This window comes from Aethina tumida, chromosome 1 (genome assembly GCF_024364675.1).
Source record: "Aethina tumida isolate Nest 87 chromosome 1, icAetTumi1.1, whole genome shotgun sequence".
NCBI classification, from domain to species: domain Eukaryota; kingdom Metazoa; phylum Arthropoda; class Insecta; order Coleoptera; family Nitidulidae; genus Aethina; species Aethina tumida.
In genome coordinates this window covers 56,489,873-56,507,086 of record NC_065435.1, presented here as the reverse complement: position 1 = coordinate 56,507,086, position 17,214 = coordinate 56,489,873, and the positions used below count along the sequence as shown (strand labels likewise).

The following is a 17,214-nucleotide window of genomic DNA, read 5'->3' as shown; positions in this document are numbered from 1 at the left end:
ATAACAAATTTTAAAGTAAGTTTTATGATGTTATTATATAACCTTATTTATTAAAAATATCTAAATTTAGTAATTATAATAGTTCTGGACATTATTCACATTTTATCCATTAATAATTTCATATTTTACCTTCACTAGAACAATAAGTTATATTTTTAAATTATATATTTTCTGTATTTAATTTATATTTTATTAACTGATTAGAGATTAATTCCTTAAAATCTACAAAGATGTGGATATACATATATTTTCTTTTTCAATTTATAATTGATGATTAATATATTAATATAAATATTGATATATTTATATTAATGTAACTCACTTGTTTTTATAAAAAGAAACGTTGAAACATGTTAAAATAGACGTAAAAAACAAGTTAAATAAGCCAAACAATAATTAAATAATAAACTTCTTTTCAAGTAAAATTATTTTTATCATATTATTATCTAATTTAGTATTTTAGTATAATATACCTTTATGAAAATGCGACGGAAAATCGATGTCAACGAAAAACAAATTTACAAGTCAAAACATTAATATTGCTTTCACCTCAAATTTAATATTCAATTTTAACAATCCATAACAAAAAAATTAATAACAATTTTCACACACGATTTAAAATAAATCTGATAGACGGTCATCCATGGAGAAATATGTTCCAATCCACCATGTTTCAGTTTTTGATTGCCGTCGCTTACCTGATCGAGAGAGAGCGCACCAACAGCTGTTTGCCGATGGCACATTACCTCCCAGATATTTTAATCGATTCTGCTCCAGCTTATTTTAGCCAATGGAATCGACCACAGTCAGCTTCACCTGGTTGCCGACGCTCCCAATCAATCTCAACTATCCTTACCTGAAATTGTTCCGTCGCTATTTAAGCCGACGCGGCACCATTTTCACTTACAGCACTTCTTCGATCTGCCTTAGGAGGGATGGATGCTGGCACGTATTCGGGCAGCACCTCAATAACAATAAACTGGGCCGGGCCTATAAAAAAAAATCGACGAATGTAAATATGTCAATTACGGCACCGGTTAAGGTAACCAGAAACCCAACGCCAATGGAAGCAAATACGTTTCGACAACTCGTTCAATTAAGTCCAATCATTCCGTGAAGGTTTTCGTTATTTTTTCGTTTCGGACGGTACGTGTCCGTTGGCTAGGCCGCATTCACGTACCATGACCGGGTATACCCTCGACGGGGATTTAATTGTTTTGTCTTTTGTTCGTTTTCGATATGCTCTCGAATTTTCGTGGCGGATCGTGTTACCCCGCCGAACCGTCACTAATTTGGCCATAGTTATTGGGTATTGATTCATTGCTCGGTGGTACGGTGCGTATAAGTAAGCCGTGTTAAGCAGCAAAAACGGCACCAACAACCTTGTGATCCGTACAAATTTAGAAACATCAATAAAACGATAAATACATTCCGGCGTCGCTAGTTAAGTGAGTGATCATGTAAAGTTTTAGCACTTGCAAAGAGCTCATGCACCACTAAATGTGCCATCAAACCATAAACTATGAAACTCGTGCACGCGTCAATCAACACGCCACAAATATTTTGCGAGTAGCAAAGTAAAAAAGACAAACGGCTTTGCTGAGTCGTTAACGAAATTTATCGGGCGATACGAGCCTTAAAGAAAACCAAGATTATTAATAGTCCGAAGGAACTATTAAGTGCATTCCTCCTCGTCTTTTACATCGCAATATAAAAATGAACGTGGTCTTTGTGCGTTCAGTTTTTAATTGAACAATCAATCAAACGCGTTCATTTCATGCTCCGCCACCCGAACACGTAAACGGACGTATGGACGACGGTTTATTTATTAAAGTCACCATAAAGATAAGTTTAGATAACTGAATTGAACGCGCCGAGTGTGAAAATTGAATGAGAACATTCACATTTCGCATCGGAATTATTTCTGACAATCTTCCCTAACTATACGAAATGCACCAGGATACGATAGACAGAAGTGGGATGTACTAATTGTTGAGAGTTCATCGTGTTGGGTTGCCCGTCGGACTGCTTTGAAATCGAGATGTCAAAATTCGAGTCCGTTTTTTTGTCGGCGTTCACTTCTGTTCTTCGACGTTCGAGGTCGTGTTACCATCCAGGAATCGCACTAATTAGTGTCACCGTCGATGTTTTATGTCTTTTTTGCGGACGCATGGATTGCGTGGCGTTTTGTCAATTCGCAGACAGACAAATTTGGTAATACTTCCGAGTGAAAAATGAGAACCAATTTTTTTAATTTGGAGTCCATTCGGTAGAATCGTGTTCTCACTAGACAGGATCTATTTGAAATATTTTAATTTAAAAATTAATAGTAGCATATTTTACCTACACCTGAAAGCTCAACCAGCAAAACGAAAATTGAATGGATAAACCTATTTTTTAATTAATTAGTAATTTTGATTGACATTAAAAACGTTAAAATTGCAAATGCTTTTATTTATTTTGTTTATTAATTTTATTCCAACGGGATATTTATTTTATATTTTATTATATTAAGAATTTATAGAAATAAATGAATTGATATTAATTAACCTTTTGATTGATATTAAAAAATTTATTTAGAGTAGAAAATGTATTTCTAAAATAAAAAGCTAGGTATACGAAATTTTATAAATTATCACAAAATAAATTCGAAATAATCTACATACATTGAATTTTAAAATATTTAGTCTTAAAAATAGTTCTGTTATATTTGTTATTTTTAATTAAACATTTTAATTTTGGCCCAAAGACGTATTAATTTGTTGTTATTTATTTTATATTATCAAAGCATTTATTTAAACTTCTTGATTTTAAAGTATATTTCTAAAGTTAAAGGGTCTCAATATTCACGAAATTTTATAAATTATAACAAAATAAATTCAATATTTTTACTAATTATATCAACTTTTAATACATTTTATATTTAATACATCCTGTCGGATATTAATTTATTTGTTATTTATTTTATTATATTAAGAATTTATTTAAACTAATATATTAATATTAATTAACCTATTTGATTTTGTATATTTTTTTAGAATGCAGAAGATTACTTCTAATATAAGTATCTTCTAATAGAGAAAAATGTTATATTATAATATTCTTACTAGTTATACTAATTTTTGGTACGTTGTAAAACCTAGTCTATTACGTTTATAGTAATTTAATTAAAGTTTAATTTTTGTTAAAAAAAGGTATCATTTATATTTTATTAATTTTATTATATAAGGAATTTATTTAAACCAATGAGTCATTATGAACTAACCTATCTAATTTTGAAAAATATTTTTTAAGAGTGTAATTGTTTGTTTGTAAGTATAATTCTCCTAATATACAAAAGATTTTATGAATTATAACAAAATAAACTCGATAATAATATTTTTACCAGTTAAAATCTCGAGTCTTATTTATCATTTTTATTGTATTAAGAATTTATTTAAACCAATGAATTAATATTTTTAAAGTAAAATGATACATAATTAACATACACCAGATTTAACAAATTAGAATAAATTAAATTTGATAATTAAACTTTTACTAAATATATCAAATTTTGATCAATTTTAAAATCTTTAGTTTTAAAATTATTTTAATTTATTATATTAAGAATATATTTAAACCAATGAATTAATATTACTTAATCTATTTGATTTTGAAGAATATTTTTAACTGTCTATAATTTACCTAATAATTACTAATAACTAATCTAAATAAAATAATATACAAGAGATTTTATAAATTATAACAAAATAAACTCAATAATAGTTATCGATTTTTGATAAATGTTAAAATCTTAAGTCTTAAAATTATTTTAATTTATTGTATTATTGTAACCAATGAATGAATATTACTGAACCTATTTGATTTTGAAGAATATTTTTAACAGTGTATAATTTACCTAATAACTACTAGTTGTGACTAGTCTAAGTAAAATAAAATACAAGAGATTTTATAAATTATAACAAAATAAACTCGATATTAATATTTTTACTAACTTTTAAAGGATTTTAAAGCTTTTAGTCTTAAAAATAATTTTATTACTTTTGTTGTTAGTTTAATATTTGTTCGAATTATTTCATTATATTAAGGATTTATTTAAACTAATGAATTAATATTAATTAATCTATTTGATTTTGAAAAATATTTTTAAGAGTGGCAAGTATATTTCTAAAATAAAAAATGTTGTAATATTCAATAACAGGTTTTATAAATTATAACAAAATCAATTCGATAATAATATTTTTACTAAATATACCAATCAATTCTTGGTAGCTTGGTTTAATAAATAATTATATTATTTTTATTGTTTTCTAATTAAACAATTTAATTTTTTGTTATTATTTTTATATCATTATTATATATCCTTAATAAATCGTGAAAAGTATTTTTTAAGAATGGAAAGTTTACTTGATAGAAATTTTATAAATTATACAAAAAATAATCGATTTTAACATCTTTCTCAGTTAAGTTAGTAAGCTCAAATAGTAAAAAATACTTTAATTTAATTTTTTTTAAATATTAAATTTTAAAAGACTAATAAATAATAAACGAACTGTTAGAATATATAATTTTATCATTTTAAAGCCAAACTTACCCTCGGAGAGATAGATAAATATATTAGAAATTTCGAAAAAGGACACTTTTTTATTATTTAATTTTTGACAAATTATAGTTTAGTTTGGCTTTAAAATGTTTCAAAAAAGTCAAATTTCGAAAAATATATTATTTGTGATTTATTAAATTATCTTTAACCAACTGTAAATTTGTTGGTAAATAACACAATAATAAGCTGTAAGTATTGTTGTCTGTAAAACGAAGTTATTAAAATGACTTGACTTAATTCCTAATTTTATTTTCAAATAAATTATAAACTGTCTTAATTATAATAGAAATTTCATTAAATCCCTGCTAAAGGTAATTTTATATATCAAATATTATATAATTTGGAAAACTTCATTTCTTCTAACATTTTAAAAGAAACTCAGCTGTAGTTTCCATTAAATAATTAAATTACATATTTTTTTACGTCTTATACTATGTAAAATATTGTCTGTGAATGTTGGTTGGTCAAAAGAAAATTGAAAAAAATGTAACTTTCAAAAATCTACTAAATGTCAATTTTCTTAGATATTTCAATGTTTCTCTGGTCTCTATTTTAAAAAGTAGTACAGTTAAACAGTGCAATGACTGAATTATCCTTCGTTTCATTTTGTGTGGGACAACACATAAAGAAAATAAAATAAATAAAAAGGGACACGCATCGAAACAAATATACGAACGCATTAAAAATCGCTTATGAAATTGCAGTAAAAGTAAAAACATGCAATACGAATGTTGTTAATTAAATTTTAAATTAATACGTGACATGTAATCTAGCGAGATTTGTTCGTTGCGTGATTTAACGTTGAGAATTGGCGAAACATCTGCATTTGTCATGAAAATTAATTGGCACGCTAATTCTGTTTTATATTAAGTCGCCGGCAATGTTGTAAAACATGCACGTTTTCTACGTGGTCGTGCATTTATTTCAGCGAAATGAAGCCGTCTGCCAAGAGCCGTGGCGGAGGCCTTCCAAAAAAACAAACCACGATCACAACGCACACTGTTGCCTTCCAGTTGCAGTTTATTGGGTTGCGCCATTCGCATAGATTCGAACATAAACCGGACGTTTCGCGGGAATGGGAAAAGGCATTTACCTTAGTAAATATATAAAATTAGAAATGCGATAATGTACGTACGCCAATAACATTCGAGAGTTGCACAGTGCTAATTATGAGTGCGAGAGGCGCAAGGCGGAAAGCAATTGCTCACACAGAACATATTTGTTTCGGCAGATTTTAAGCCAGATTGGCCAATTTAATGAGCAATTATTCCCAGTCATTCGTGTCTGTCGAAAATCGCCGGCCACAACATTAACGCTTTTATTTCGTTCACAAGCCAAAACGAATTAAATTGTCCGGGTAAATGTGCGGGATTAATCATTTTTAAAGTAATATTCATTGTTGTTTGCAGAAACGCAAGTGCAACAATACGGCGAAGTCAACCAGCTGGGTGGAGTTTTCGTCAATGGACGTCCGCTACCGAACGCGGTCAGGTTGCAAATTGTTGAGCTGTCCCAGTTGGGAATTAGACCTTGCGACATATCCAGGCAGTTGAGGGTCTCGCATGGATGTGTCTCCAAAATTTTGGCTCGGTATCACGAGACCGGCTCAATTTTACCAGGTAATGTTTCTTTCAATTAATGTATATTATTATAAAAATATTCTAAAATATTAATTTGTATTCAAAACTATTATGTAGCTTTTCTAAAGAGTCATTTCACAGTTAATGAAGGTACTAATAAAAAAAATTATTGAAATAATTCTTATTTTTTACGAGAAAGCTTCATTACAAGGTCAATATTTAATTTTAGTTAAGTAATATTTGGTTAATTTTAAAATATTTTATATTCAAGTTTACTTACTTATTTCAAATGACCTACCCTTAATGATGTCTCAGTTAATATATAATTTATAAAGTTCTTTGTCCTTATAAAATATTAGAAAACTTTTTTTAAATTTAAAATATTTTATTTCATTACATTCAAAACTGAACGTTTTTTTTTGGCCAGGGTAACTATGTTTTATGACTTTATAAAAAATAAATTATATTTTCAAAGAACAATATTCCGAATAGAAATAAAACAAATCACAATATTCGATAAAAATATTTATAATTCTTATAAGGTGTTTAAAAAGAATAAAAATTGTTATATTATCTAGATTATTAACAATTTTTTGTATTTAAAGCCATTATTTTATTTAATTTGAACGGATTTTTCATAGATAATACAAGAACAACCATCACAACCGTTTTATAATCTTATAAAAACTATAAAATTATATATATTATTATGTATAAGTACAATATTCCAAATAGGAATAAAACAAGTCACGGTATTAATAAAAAATAATAATTATTCTTATTTATTAATTATTCTTGTTTAGAAATAATAAATATATAATTAATTTTTGGTTAATTTTAAAATATTTTAAATTCAAATTTTTTTAAATGACCCATCCTTAATTATTTGTTAGTTAATAAATAATTTAAGAAACTTTTTGTCAATATAAAAGACCAGAAAATAGTAAAAAAATCAAACATATATTTTTTATAGAAGACAAAGCTTTTTTTAAAATTTAAAATATATTATTTTATTACATTCAGTATACATAATATAAAACAAATAATTGAAAATTTATTTGACCACCGCACCTAAGTTTTGTGATTTTATAAAAAATATAAAGTTATATTTTCGAAGTACAATATTTCGAATAGAAGTAAAATAAATCATGGTATTAGACAAAAATATTAATTATTATTATAAAAATAATAAATATTAACAATAATGAAGATACTAATGAAACTTTTTGTCAATATAAAAGACTAGAAAATAGTAAAAAAAATCATACATATTAGAAACATATATCTTTTATAAAAAACAAAACTTTTTTAAAATTTAAAATTATTATTTTATTACATTCAGTATACATAATATAAAACAAATAATTGAAAATTTATTTGACCACCGTACTTAAGTTTTATGATTTTATAAAAAATATAAAATTATATTTTCGAAGTACAATATTTCGAATAGGAGTAAAATAAATCATGGTATTAGACAAAAATATTAATTATTATTATAAAAATAATAAATATTAACAATAATGAAGATACTAATGAAACTTTTTGTCAATATAAAAGACTAGAAAATAGTAAAAAAAATCATACATATTAGAAACATATATCTTTTATAAAAAACAAAACTTTTTTAAAATTTAAAATTATTATTTTATTACATTCAGTATACATAATATAAAACAAATAATTGAAAATTTATTTGACCACCGTACTTAAGTTTTATAAAAAATATAAAATTATATTTTCGAAGTACAATATTTCGAATAGGAGTAAAATAAATCATGGTATTAGACAAAAATATTAATTGTTAATATAAAAATAATAAATATTAACAATAATGAAGATAATTATAAATGTTTGTATTTAAAACCATTATTTGTTCAATTCAAAGAGATTTTTCAAAGTTAATTAACGTACAAGATAAACAATAATTGAAATAATTCTTATGTTTTACGAGAAAACTTTCAAAAAATGTCATTTTTTTAAATTATATAATTTTTGGTTAAATTTAAAATATTTTAAATTCAAATTTAGTCCCACATATTTCAAATGACCTATCCTTAATTATTTCTCAGTTAATAGATAATTTAAAAAACCCTTTGTAAATATAAAAGACTAGAAAATAGTAACAAAAGATACATTTATTTTTTATAAAGACACAAAATTTTTTTTAAATTTAAAATATTTTATTTCATTACATTCAATATGATTAATATAAAACAAATAATTGAAAGTTTTTTGGCCATGATAACTTTGTTTTATGATTTTATAAAAAATTTTAAATTATATATTCAAAGAACAATATTCCAAATAGAAACAAAACAAGTCATAGTATTGGATAAAAATATTAACTAATCTAATATTAATTATTAACAATAATTATAAGTTTTTGTATTCGAAACCATTATTTGTTCAATTTAACGAGATTTTTCATAGTCAATTAATATACAAAATAATAATTGAAATAATTCTTACTTTTTACGAAATATTTCATATTTTTTATTTACATAGTTTTTGGTTAATTTTAAAATATTTTAAATTTTATTCCCACTTAATTCATATGACTTATCTTTAATGATTTCTCTGTTAGTAGATAAATTACAAAGTAATTTACCAATATAAAGTAAATAAAAATTAAAATATTTTTTAAATTTATATTTTATTAATTCAGACTGAATTCTGTAAAACAAAAAATTGAATGCCTTCATCGACGTTTCTCAAAGATTACCATTATACCATATATTTCCTAATAAGAATGTAGAAAATTGATATTTTTTATTTTTTGTTAATGTAAGTTAATAATACATGTTTTGTTCATTTTGTTCAAGGTAATTTTGGGGAAATTCAAATAAATTGTGCTCAATCATATGAATTGAATATTATCAAAGAATATAATCATCAAAATAATTATTCATGAATCCTCAAAAAAAGTATTTAAAAGCATTTAAATTTAAACCATTAATTTATTAATGTTAGTATCCACTTAATATAACAAATGTGAATGTGATGACTGGTGATTTTTTTTTGAATTCCCAAATATTAAATATGTTTTATGCAGGGAAAGATGATATAGTAAACACAATTTAATTTTTACAGGTGCCATCGGAGGTTCAAAGCCGAGAGTGACAACGCCCAAGGTGGTGGCGTACATCAAACAGCTGAAACAAAAAGACCCCGGTATATTCGCGTGGGAAATCCGCGATCGGCTGTTGTCCGATGGTGTCTGCGACAAGTACAACGTACCATCCGTCAGCTCCATAAGTCGAATCCTGCGAAACAAGATCGGCAGTTTGGTGCACACGTCCACGCATTCGCACAGCCTCTACAACGCGATCTATCCGAGTTATTCCATCAGCCCCCGGAACTATCCGTTGACGCCAGTCAATCCGCCGGACATCATCACCCAGTTACCCCATCAGAAGCTCGCCGGAACACCGCGTGCGCACAGCGGCAGCCACTGCAACTGGCCGAGTTCGCACAGTGTACACGACATTTTGGCGGGTGTTCCGGTCACCGCGTTCCGGGGCACGCATCCGGGCCAAACGGGACCGTTGCAGCCGCCTAACGGTTCGCCGCAAGGCAATCCCCACGAACAGAACTATTACAATTACATGTACCATTTGCAAAGTGGCAATTCAATGCACATGATCAATCCCGGACACGGACTGTCGCCGACCAGTCACATTTAAGTGCGAGATGTTAGTTTTGTGCGTTTCCGGGGGCTCACAATACTCAAAAACCTGATTACATTTTAGGAACTGCCTGAACAGTCATTCAGTCCGGATAGAATCGATCCATCGGACAATCAGATCTGTTTTTTCATCGCAATGTTGTGTTCTGGTCAAAAGTTATACCGCGTTTTTGCTTAAGAAGCTTTAAATATGTAAAATATGTAAATATTAAGTATAAGTAACATTGATATGTCCCTTAATATATGTTGTGCCTTTTACGGTAATATAATTTATTTAATTGTGTATCTGGTTTATTTTTAAAATGCAATTTTCAAGTATTTTTAGAAAATTAAAAAGTGTATGCGTATGTAAATTTGAAGTATTTTATTGCAATAAAATTAGAAAACAATTATTTGTCGTTTTATTAGTTTATACTGAAGTATTTCACCGTAAGTAATACTTTTTACTTAATATACAGTGGTGACCATAATTATAAAACTAATATATAAAAATATTAGCTATACATATATATACATATACATATACATACAATACCTTCAATATTTATTGTTTTTTCTGTTATTGCTAACTGGTCAATGTAATTTTATTCATTAAAAAATTGCAACTTTTTTAATTTTTAATGGACAAACTTATAGCAACTTTTTACTTTATGATCTTTATTTACTCTTTGTGAATTTATTATTTACTAATAGTTTTTTTATTATAATTAATTATTGGTCGATCTGAAACTGTAAGAAAAGTTATAATTCATTGTGACCAAGTCCGAGAGAGACAAGAAGAGATGGCTTACACTTTACGGCTAAATAAGTCCATCGTTTCCTATATTATTTAAAAAATTAGAGAAATTGGTCAAGTGGTACTACGAAAAAATTTATCTGAGTTTGAAAAACTTGAAAGAATATCGATAACTTTATATTTCTAATGTCAAAAAACAGTCCAACAGTTCAATCGTCAACTGAAATTAAAACCAACCTAAAGAAAATGGGACTTTATAAAATTAGTTCAAAAACTGTGAAGATGGTTGCTGGATGGGCTTTCGTTTGACCTCAATTCTGCAGGAAAACCGTGATTGTGATCCAATTTTGACTTGCTTCGGATCACATTAGTTTGGAGTGACGAATCTATATTCAATATCTTAAACATTCTTCAGGGACAAAACTACACGAAAAGTTTGTTATACCCACAATGAAACATTGTGGCCGTTCAATTACGCTATGGGGATGCTTCAATTCTTCTGATGTAGACCCCCTTTGACAGATTTATGTACAGGGATAAATTATAACACTAATTTGCCTTCATATATTGAAAAAATGCTGCTCTTAATTAATATGTTCAACATGAAATGTTAGTTAAAAGACCAAAGCTTCGATGTTTTGATATACCCGACTCAATCTTCACTCATCAACGTTTATAACCAAATTCAACATAAAAATATTAATTTAAATGTCGTATATTTAGAAATTGGTCGAATCTATGCAACGGAGATGGGCGAAAACAAAAAGGATATTAGACAAAGTCTTAGTGCTTTAATCATTAAAAATCCCTTTCAAAATTAAATTTACTAGATGTGCAACTCTATTCAGAAAAATATATGTAACATTTTATAGAATATAATAGATTTTACAATAAATTAAATACTGTATAGTAAATTAATATTATTTTTACAATTCACATTTACATTAATTAAGGAAATACGTTTACTATACTCACTAGTCGAAGTTGTAAGCTGATACAAATATACCCTGACAAAATTTTTCGGTTTATTTTATATACACTGTTCCAATAAATTAACGCACCACCTTTAATTTTGAAAATAAATTTTTCTATTTAAGTAAATAGTACATTGTTGAAACACCCTCATATATAGCTCTAAAAAGTGTGTAAACTTTTTTATAAAGATATGCTCAATGTAACTTCGTAAATACCACCTTATTCAGTGGGAGCTCAATTATGGTGTAGGGAGACATTTCTTTAATAGCACCGACTTTCTAGAAGAACATATTATGCCATATGCCCCTTTTATTGTTCGAAATTATTTAGCTGACGTTGGGATTAGTGCTATGGCCTGGCCAGTTTGCCGTCCAGACTTTAACCCAATAGAACATATCTGGGACATTCTTGGGAGACGTTTAAGAGACCATCCTAACCGTCCGAATAACATAGAGGATGTGAAGGGTTTTCTACTCGAAATTGGAGATAACTTCGATCACAATAAAACTCGAACCCTGATTTTGAGTATCAACAGAAGATGTCATTCGTAGTAGAGGTGAAAATACCTCATATTTAGTTCAAATTTTTATTTTTTATAAACATCAAACTTTGTTAATTTTAATTTTTTTTAGAAAAACAATATTTTTAAGATTTCTTGTAAGAATTATAAATAAAAAATTATTTTTAAATAAGTAAACAAAGAGTATATATTTTATTATTAGAATTATATTATTTTCCCGTTTTCAGAAAATATTAATAATCAATTTTTATTGTTGTGGTGCTTTAATTTCTTGAAACAGTGTACTTCAAAACAATATTGAATTATTATATCATTATTTAAAGTATTTTATAATGTTACAGATATTTAATTTAATTCTCTAATTAGAATAAAATAAAATAAAAAATATTATGCTAATTTATATGTGATTAAAATTTTAATTATTATTATTCATTATTTTGGTACAGAAAATATTATGCTAATTTGCTACAGAAAATAAATTAAATTAATTAATTATAGTAAAGGAAAATCGATAAGATTAAGTTCATAACTTTTACATATAACTTATCATTTTTCTAAGAATTTGACAAATTATGACTGCAGACAAAATTTATTAATTTAAAAATCTTTAATATTTTATATAGAAAGCGTTCGTGGTGACTTAAATTCCGGACTTTTCACCGAAAAACTGGTTAGTTATCCTATTGGCAAAAATACTATTACTAAACGAAATCGAAACCGAATGCACATCAATTAGAGAAATTACATGGGCGTACATCGTACCCATCGAAAACCCTAACGACATGCCACCGAAAGCGGCAGGACGTCAAAAATAATCGGGAGAGACCGGCACCGCCTGTCTATTCGCCTTCTCAAGGCCCGTGACTGCCTGCAACGGTGGACGCTCGACTGAAAAGCGACGCTTCAGCGGCAGACGCACATGTGTCACTTCAAAAGCGCGTCGCTTTTACTGCCACTTCTGTCAGCGGACCCGCGCGAAGCCCGATGCCCCGTCATGCCAACCAAACGCAAATAGTCCGCGGAAGAATGCCATCGCTGAGAGATGGCCACTTCTTCCAACAATGAACATTTCACAACGGACGACGCAAAACTATTCCCGGCAAAAATAAAGAGAAAATCCAGAAAAACAAACAGACATTTTCCCAACCTGCGTCCAGAAATTTCAAACGCACTGGATTTTCCAACAGACATTTTTGCACTCGGTTCCAACTATGTAATTAAACGGCATTCGAAAATAGCCCGTGGGCGGACTGTGGCCGGGCTCAGATGAAAGAGGACCGTCGGGAGACTGGGAAAGCGTAGAGAGGAAATGGGCGTGTGCATGTCGCATCGTGATCGTCCCGGACCGAGGGGTTGACTGGCTACCGTCGAGGCAATGCCTAGTTGGCATCAACATGTGCTTATTGTGACCGCGAGGTTCCGCAGAGGACAACGAGGCGTCCGCACTTGCTAATCGCCAATCATCTGGTTGGTCTGTTTGCACCTGTGGAACACCTTAAATGTTACATTCATATCACACAACGAAATTAAAACTCGATCCTGCAAGATAAGGAATATCCTGCGAGCTACCAACCCCATAGGGTCATCATAATGATAAGAGTTTTATTTTGTCCAACGTGAAATATAGTTCTTGTTACCAATAAACAATTGTCTTCATGTAAAACGTTTTATCAACTACAACTCCAGAATAGAACAGACAAACTACCGAATGTAACGAACAATAGGGAATATTTCATTAAAATTTAAGGGACCCAGATAAATATAAATAATAGGCAAAACGAGGCATAGCTCGATCCTGCAAGATAAGGAATATTTTGCGAGCTACCAACCCCATGATGATAAGAGTTTTATTTTGTCCAACGTGAAACATAGTTCTTGTTGCCAATAAACAATTGTCTTCTTGTAAAACGTTTTATCAACTACAACTCCAGAATAGAACAGACAAACTACCGAATGTAACGAACAATAGGGAATATTTCATTAAAATTTAAGGGACCCAGATAAATAAAAATAATAGGCAAAACGGTGTCCGACCCGCCTCTCGTGTTCCGCTGTCTTTTTGATATTTTCGACATCAAATACGGCCCGCCGTTCGCCCATTTATCACTCTACTTCGTTGACATACCACCACATGGAAGCACGCTTTTTTTGCCACACTGAAAACAAACTGCTCTGTTTGGTTTTGATCATTAGATGTTTGTTTTAATTATGTCTCTCTTCGGTGCCACTCAAATTTTTTTTAATGGACGTGTTAATTTCCCGTCGTCATAATTATACTAAATTAAACGACGTTTTTGACGGATATTGGAGAAAATGTAACTCTGTAGAAAGAGATTTTTTATAAAATATAATTACATTTCATTCAAATTTTGTAATCTAGATCAATAGAAAATTACTTAAGTAATTATATAAATATAATAATAATAATTACATAAATATGTAAATTTTATGTCTTTAGAATGTAGAGCATATACACTATCGCTCATATGTAGAGCAACAAATTAAAAAATAAAATAATGTTATTAAAAGAATAATTCTTTTTAATTTAAATTAATTTTATAATTAATAAGAGTCTAAACATTTTGTAACTCAATTTATATAAGGATATCTTTATTTACGTAGTTTTTATACAACATTTTATTTCGGACATGGTTCATAAGTAAAGCAACCAAATCGTATATTCAATACAATTGATTTTATAATTTATTTTTGAGCACGACATCGTTCCTTAAAGCTATAGATGCCTAGAAGTGTTCATTTAACGATACAAATTAAACAACAAATTATAGAAAAGTTTCGAAATGGTGAAAAACAGAGTAAAATTGCAGTAGATTTCAATTTAAACAAATCAATCATTTCCAGGACGATTTCCAATTTTAACAGAAGGAATACACTGGAAAGAGTTCCCAAAAGTGGTAGAAAATGCAATACTGATAGAGCTGTGGACAGGAAAACAAAAACGCTTGTTGTCCGCGACACTTTTATCAGCGGATCCCGCATAAATCAAAGAATAAACGAACTTAGTATGTTAATAAGTACCATAAAACCAAGACTAAAAAAAGCTGGTCTCTATGGTAGAAAACCAACAAAGAAGCCCTCCATTTCTGCAAACTATAGAGCAGCGAAACTACTATTTTCCAGAGAATATGTGAACTGGACAGATGGGCAATAGAAAACAATTTTGTTTTCCGATGAAAATCGGCCCCAATTATTCAAATCTGATGGTATTTCATAGGTGAGAGGACCAATTAATGAAAAGTATAATCACAAGTACACTAAACCCACTGTAAAGCATGGTGGAGGAGACGTTATGGTTTGGTATGTTTTTCTGGGTTTGGCATGGGCCCACTGGTTAAGTTAGACGGGATAATAGATCGTTTTGTTTATCATGACATTCTCTAAAATCATATGCTTCCATTTGACGAAGGTAACATCAGTTTAAGGGGAACCTTCCAGCACGACAACGATCCGAAACATACATCTAAGTTGGTTAAAGAATGGTTCGCTTCTCAAAGAGTATGTGTCATGCCTTGGCCAGCACAAAAACCAGACCTCAATCCAATGGAAAAATTTTGAGAAGAAATTGATCGAAAAATTCCTGCAAAAAGGCTATCAAATATGAAAGAACTCTACGAAAAAGTTCAAAATCACTCAAAAGAAATTTTGAACGATTATATTGAAAAGATACTAAAATCAATGAAGAAAAGGTGTTTAGATGTTATTAAAAATAATGAATATGCTACTAGATACTAAATAAAAGAAGGCTAAATGTACGTATGGTTGTTTTATTTTAAAGTTGCTCTACTTTTGACCCTTGAATATTATTCAAATATTAATAAATACCATACTAATCGCATTAATAAACTATTATATTGATGTATTGGTTTTATTAAACATACTTCATAACTGACTTAATCTACATATGAGGGATATTGTAGGTATAATTTATATTCTTATATGTCATATGAAAATAATGAATTTAAATTACATATTTTATTTTTTTTTATAAACATTTAATTTCAGCATTTAGAATTAAATAAATTATGTAATTCCTCTAACTCTCTTAATCTTTGGTATAAATTTTTATGATAAAATTATCGGATAGATATGAACATAATGTTAATTTGAATTACATATTTTATTTATGCTATAAATATTTAATTTCAGTTTTTAGAATTAAATAAAATTTGTAATACCCATAACTCTCCTAATCTTATATTGGTATAAATTTATATGCTAAAATTTTCGGATACTCAATTTACTATTAAATATTATTATAATAATACATATAAAGTTAAAAATGAGAAAGGAGACTATGATTATATAATGTCTTACATGGGGTGTCTGTTGATTGATTGATGTGTGTCATTGACTTAACAATTCTGTTGAAAAGAAGTATTGATTTCAAAGGATGTCTTTACTGTATGGTATCCTCCATAAAAAATATTGTATTGTATTCAAAAAGCTTTTCTAGACAAATATATTTTTACTGAAGTGCTTTAGGGTCCCATATCCTCTTAGGAACTCCATGTCATTTTGATACATTCTATACATGTAAATCCCAAAAATTGTTCTATGACACAATGTGCTGCTACTCATTAATTAGTTTTCATTTTATTCCTTTACTTCCTCTTCATGTCAAGTGATTAGAAAGAAATGTTTTATTGAAAATTCTCTTTTAAATTAAAATAAATAGTTAAGGAGTTTCTAATTTAACATATCCAGGATAAGATACGTTGATTGATAAGCTACTGATATTATAGTGAAATAGTGTGAGTTATAAGTGAAATATTTTATTAGTCTTCTAGATACATATATATACTATTTTTTAATCATTTTATAATATATCATGAAGAAATGTTGCAAAAACGCATAACAATAATTTATAAACAATAAACCTGTTTACAAAATCAAGTTAATTTGTAGAAAAGGATCTTAAGATTTACTTTATTGCTGTATAGACTGATGGTATTAATTATAAAATTTATACATACCGATTGTATTGAACATAGACCAAAGAATTATGATGCAATGAAACAGTTTATTCTATTAGAAACTATTTGTTAATTAGTAGAAATTTTTTCAACACAAATTTCATAGTCAAAAACTGGA

General features: G+C 28.3%; 1 protein-coding gene and 1 long non-coding RNA gene across 2 annotated transcripts in view; one reads left to right on the top strand and one right to left on the bottom strand.

Annotated features, from left to right (window-relative positions):
- The window catches only part of LOC109602045 (paired box protein Pax-1), a 25,306-nt gene extending 15,052 nt beyond the window's left edge, over nt 1-10,254 (top strand). The window contains exons 2-3 of the mRNA XM_020018368.2: nt 6,013-6,222; nt 9,277-10,254. Coding sequence (XP_019873927.1) covers nt 6,013-6,222; nt 9,277-9,869 — 803 coding nt within the window. The 3' untranslated portion in view covers nt 9,870-10,254. The remainder of the gene's footprint in view (nt 1-6,012; nt 6,223-9,276) is intronic.
- Nucleotides 540-17,214, bottom strand: LOC126265113 (uncharacterized). The gene is made up of 2 exons (XR_007547655.1): nt 17,097-17,214; nt 540-990 (listed from the first exon to the last, which is right to left on the bottom strand). It is a non-coding gene; the product is annotated as an uncharacterized LOC126265113 (long non-coding RNA).